Source organism: Arachis hypogaea, chromosome 15, assembly GCF_003086295.3.
Source record: "Arachis hypogaea cultivar Tifrunner chromosome 15, arahy.Tifrunner.gnm2.J5K5, whole genome shotgun sequence".
NCBI lineage: Eukaryota > Viridiplantae > Streptophyta > Magnoliopsida > Fabales > Fabaceae > Arachis > Arachis hypogaea.
Genome location: NC_092050.1, coordinates 8,466,218 through 8,471,268, shown reverse-complemented (window position 1 = coordinate 8,471,268; position 5,051 = coordinate 8,466,218). Strand labels below are relative to the sequence as shown.

General features: G+C 39.7%; 1 protein-coding gene across 1 annotated transcript; it reads right to left on the bottom strand.

The window, feature by feature from the left end:
- Nucleotides 1–638: 638 nt before the first annotated feature.
- On the bottom strand, nucleotides 639–1,205 carry LOC140179085 (uncharacterized). Its single transcript, XM_072217692.1, has one exon. The coding sequence runs from the start codon at nucleotides 1,203–1,205 to the stop codon at nucleotides 639–641; it is 567 nt and encodes a 188-aa protein (XP_072073793.1).
- Nucleotides 1,206–5,051: the final 3,846 nt, after the last annotated feature.

Below are 5,051 nucleotides of genomic sequence, written 5' to 3'. Positions count from 1 at the left end.
ATACAGAGTACAAATAGATAAGGAGACATAGGATCTCCTTGCCTCAACCCTCTCTTCGGATTGAAATTTTGGAGCCTGTTCCCATTCCACAAAACTGCCAACGAAGAGGAAGTCACACAATTCAATATAAGATTAATGGTAGCCTTTGGAAACCCAAACCGAACCAAAGTAGCTTCCAGAAAACGCCAGTCTACCCTGTCATAAGCTTTTTCCAAATCAATCTTGAATGCCATGGTCCCTTTTCGAGACTTGGTGTTCCTCATGAAGTGCATAATCTCTTGAGCAATGATAATATTCTCTGTGGTTCCTCTTCCTGGAATGAACCCTCCTTGCAAAGGACCAATGATCTCCGACAGAAAAGGTCTGAACCTGTTAACTAGAACCTTTGTGACAATTTTATAAATTACATTACATAAGCTAATAGGCCGAAACTCCCGTAAGGAAGAGGGAACTTCCACTTTAGGAATTAGAACAATGAGAGTATCGAAAATAGCCGCATTCAATGGCTCACCCTCAAAGGCTCGCTTGACCAGTCTACACACATCGTTGCTAAGAGAGTCCCAGAACTCTTTGTAGAAAATTGCTTGAAATCCATCTGGCCCTGGGGCTTTAAATGAACTCATGGTCATCACAGCTCTTTAAACCTCTTCAGACGTCACCGGTTCCACTAACTTTTGACAAGCCTCAGTACTAAGAGACGGGCAAGGAAAAGGCCCCATGGCGTCCAGGTCAATATCCTCCCTTTTAGAAAAGAGCTTTTGAAAGAAAGAATTTGCTGCCATTTCTATAGTCGTAGTCTCCGTGGCCCAAGACCCATCCTCCAAAAATAACCCATGAATTTTGTTCCTCTTTCTCCTGATAACTGTCTGTAGATGAAAAAATTTTGTATTTCTGTCTCCACATCTCACCCATTGTTCTCTAGATTTTTGATACCACAACAACTCTTCTTGAAGAAGGACATCATTCAGTTCCTGATGCAAAACTTGCTCTTTGATCCTAAGCTGTTGATCCTCCCGACTTTCCAGAGTAATCTGAACGTCATTCAAAAGCCTCTCCAACTCCCTTTTCTTAACAAAAATATTGCCAAAAACCTTTTTATTGAAGTTAGTTGCATCTTTTTGAACCTCCAACAAACATTTGACTACATCCGGAGCTCCTCTATTCCAAGCTGTATCAACAACATTCCTAAAAAGAGGATGAGTCATCCACGCAGCCTGGAATCTGAACGGACGATGGCCCTTGGTAGCCCTCTTTGCCATCTTGCACTAGTGAATAATGGGCAATGATCAGAGTGAAGGCGCGCCAGCACCTCAGTATAAGCCTCCGGAAACATTAGTTGCCAGTCCTGGTTGATGACTGCTCTATCAAGCTTCTTGGCCACCTGCACCCCACCTTTCACCTTCCTGTACCAAGTGAATCTTCTCCCAATAGCCCCCATATCAAACAGCCCACAATCCTCCAATGTTTCCGCAAATTGTTCTGCTCTGGCAAGTCTAAATTGCCCCCCTCTAACTTCACTTTGCAACAAAACATCATTAAAGTCCCCTAACACAATCTAAGGTCCGTAGATCATATTAGCAATCCTTGTCAAGTCACCCCACAGTTCTTTACGCCGATGTATATGCGGATTAGCATACACCGCACTACAGTAACTAGATGTATTGCCCATAGTGATTTCAAAACTGATATATTGATCAACTACATCCAATACTCTCACAGAAATATTTGAATTAGAACATAGAACCCAGATACCTCCACTATGACCATTAGCCTCAACAATACCAACACCCTGGTAACCTAGATTATTCCAAAAAGATTTCATCCTCTCGAAAGCAATATGGGTTTCAAACAGAATGAAAAAAGTAGGATGAAATTTATTCGCTAACTCCTTACTATGAACCCGGGCCAATTTATTAGAGGCACCTCTAATATTCCAAAATAGAAAGCTTAAATCTAAATAATTCATAAAACAATTTGTATTGTAAAAAGGACCAACCTCAGCTGAAGTCCCTAACGAGATGATGAAGATCCACCATCATATCCCCCTGAGCCTTGCTTGTCCTTGTCCAGTTGTTGCCCGGTTTGTCTGTGTCCCTCCACTGACCCTTCCAATTTGCCGATTTGCTGCTTGCTGGTGTCGCCAAGGCAGTCTGGAGTCGACGGCGAATTCTGCAAAGAAGAAGGGCGCAACCTCTTGTGTCCGTTTTTGATAATGGCAGTGAAAGTCGGCACCGCAACGGAGACAGATTTGCCCTTCACCCCTTGCTGTTTGGAAGATGCCATGCGTGCCTTAGATCCGCTAACCGACCCAGTCTTCACCCCTGATTCGGCTCATCTCATACGTAGCCCAAAGTCACAGTTCTGGTCCAATTTCTGATTTGAGCGCACCGGTATTTTATCTTTAGATGTTTGTTGGGCTTTGTTTGATTGACTCAATTTTCCTCTCCTTTTACTGCTGACTTTGGTCCAGCCAGCCTCATTTTCCAAATGTTGGGACCCCACTTCCTTCCCATGCAACGTATCATCTAATTCCTCCCCAATTTCTGCAACTATCACTGACTCTTTGGGATTGCATCCAAATTCAAAAATTTTCTCTTTTGAAGCTTCCTGTGGCTGCACCATCCGGGCTGCCGTCTCGGTCACTGATGTTTCCTTTCGATCCACCCTTTCCGAATCTATTGGGGTCATTCTGCAGTCAGTTGCTGGATGCCCGAAACAATTGCACTTGTCACAAATAAGGTGTAAGCATTCATACTCCACCTTATATTCAAACTCATCGACAATCACACTCCGGACCACCGGCAAACCAAGATTAATTTGCACGCAAGCCCGAGCAAATTTTCTCCTTTCCGCCAACTTAGTAGCCAGATCCACCTTGACTGGTCTTCCCACAGCAGAAGCGATTCTCATCATGGCTTTATCCTGATAGTACCATATGCTCAAACCAGAGATTCGAATCCAAACCATAGTCTCCCCGAAAGTGTCCTCACAAGGTTTAAAATCCGGTGTCCATGGCTTGACCGCAATATAGTGACCGAAGATCATCCATGGCCCCCTAGTAAAACCTTCTCTCGATCGTCCATGCGATCAAATTTAACGAGGAAGTACCCAAAACCCACATCCAAGATTTCATATCCACCGGTGATCCTCCATACCCCTTTCAATTTGTGAAACATGGCCGTGTAACTAAGGTTTTTTCCAAGAACCTTGATCACAATTGCTTCCTTGTATGGTTCAGAAAGGATGTTCCTAGCCTCTTCGGAGAAGCAAATTCTTGGAGGCATAGGATCTCCTTGTTTTCCAGTGACCACTGCCATGGAATCCTCATCTAGAGCTTCAGTCCGATTTATCCCTGTGGCTACCGTAGAACCAATAACCTTGTCACGGAACGAAATCTTGGAAGTCACCTGGAACTAAGGTCGCCCTTACTTGATCCCTCCTTCACACCTGATGCAAACCCTCCCATACTCTCCCCCTTATCTCTTTCGATGGCATGGCCATCTTCTTCACCGTGTTTCACCCTCAAACGCTCTCTCCCGCTCTCTCCTTCTCTCATTCTCTTTGAGTACGGAGTACGTACTCTTTCTCTGCTAGGGTTTTTTCTCCTTCAAAATTATATTGTCAAATAAATGAAATGATCATATGTGTTTATTTGTTTTATAGTTTGATAATAACTAATATATTTATTGATGGATTTAACTATTATTATATTATTTATGATCACATTCAATATATATGTTTGATTTATTGAAAAAAGTAGATTATTCAAATCCATTAATAACTATTTTAGAGTTAATCCAATTAACACTAAATTTAAAAAAAAAATACATAACATGTTACCTTTTTTAATCAAATTATTATAATTTAAATTAATTTTAATAAAATAATTTAAAATTATAATTTCAATCTTATCACGTGCATGGCACGAGTAATTATACTTGTTGCAAAAAATAAAATCCATCACTTTAATCTATAAAGAATACTTCTTGTAAACTGCAAAAAATAAAAAAGTAAAAAGATTTCTCACAAGACTGAAGTGAAAGTCATTTTTTTTTTTCAGATTGCGAAAAAGCTAAAAAAAAAAAAAAAGAGATTTCTTACATTTCACCTACAACTACAAGTCTCGTTTGGGGCATTACACCAAAACTATATTCATATATAAATTTTTTGAATTTTTTTTGGCTTAAAAAAAAAATACTTTATCCACTTTGTATTATCTAAATTTTTTAAGTAGGTTTATATGTCCCTTATATGATCACGGAAGTTCAGATTAGATGAAACTTTGCCAAATCCAAAATGCATCAAATGTGGGGCTTCCAATTATGCATAGGACAAAACCTCTGAACTCTAGGTGCCACATATGAGATGCTTTACAGACAACTGGCCTTGGAGTTTTATATGATTCTAGGTCTCGGTTCAGTCGGTTGTGATCCACCCATTAACTTTGTGTGTTTGGAATGGATGCACATACTTGAATTTGCGTTTTGACTCTCTAGATATTATGTTTTTCCTCCCAAAACACCAAATTTACTGGGTGATTGGAATTCACGATTCATCATTTATCATTATCAATGTCTACCTAAGTCAACAAAAGCTTTCCCATCAATGAAGAGAGGGTCTAATGGACCACCACCGACGTTACACTGAAGGCCGAAAAACAAAAAAACAATTCATGCCACCTACTTGATGTGTATGTGCTGTATCTCACTACTGATGTGCATGCTAATGGTCCAAAAAAGAGAGTACATAAGTGTGAGCCTTTAACCAAATGTGTCTAACAACCAAGTGACTGCGGAAGAAGATCAAACCACTGGAAAGACACAGATTCTTTGGAGATTTTTTTTCGCATTTAAATTAAAAAAAACTTTTAATTGCCTTCTCTTTATATATATATATGTAAACTAAAGTGCAACGATTTAGAAATGCAATCCATGGTCAAATCATGCTATTAAATTAAAGGATACATGGTATATTACGTATAAAACTTAAAATTGATTTACATAAAAAAGGATAATTTTGCAACAAACATTAGTTTAGAACACACAATTATA

Bases quoted from the DNA above. Each gene is read 5' to 3' on its own strand.
- LOC140179085 (XM_072217692.1), bottom strand. From the start codon at position 1,205: ATGACTCATCCTCTTTTTAGGAATGTTGTTGATACAGCTTGGAATAGA.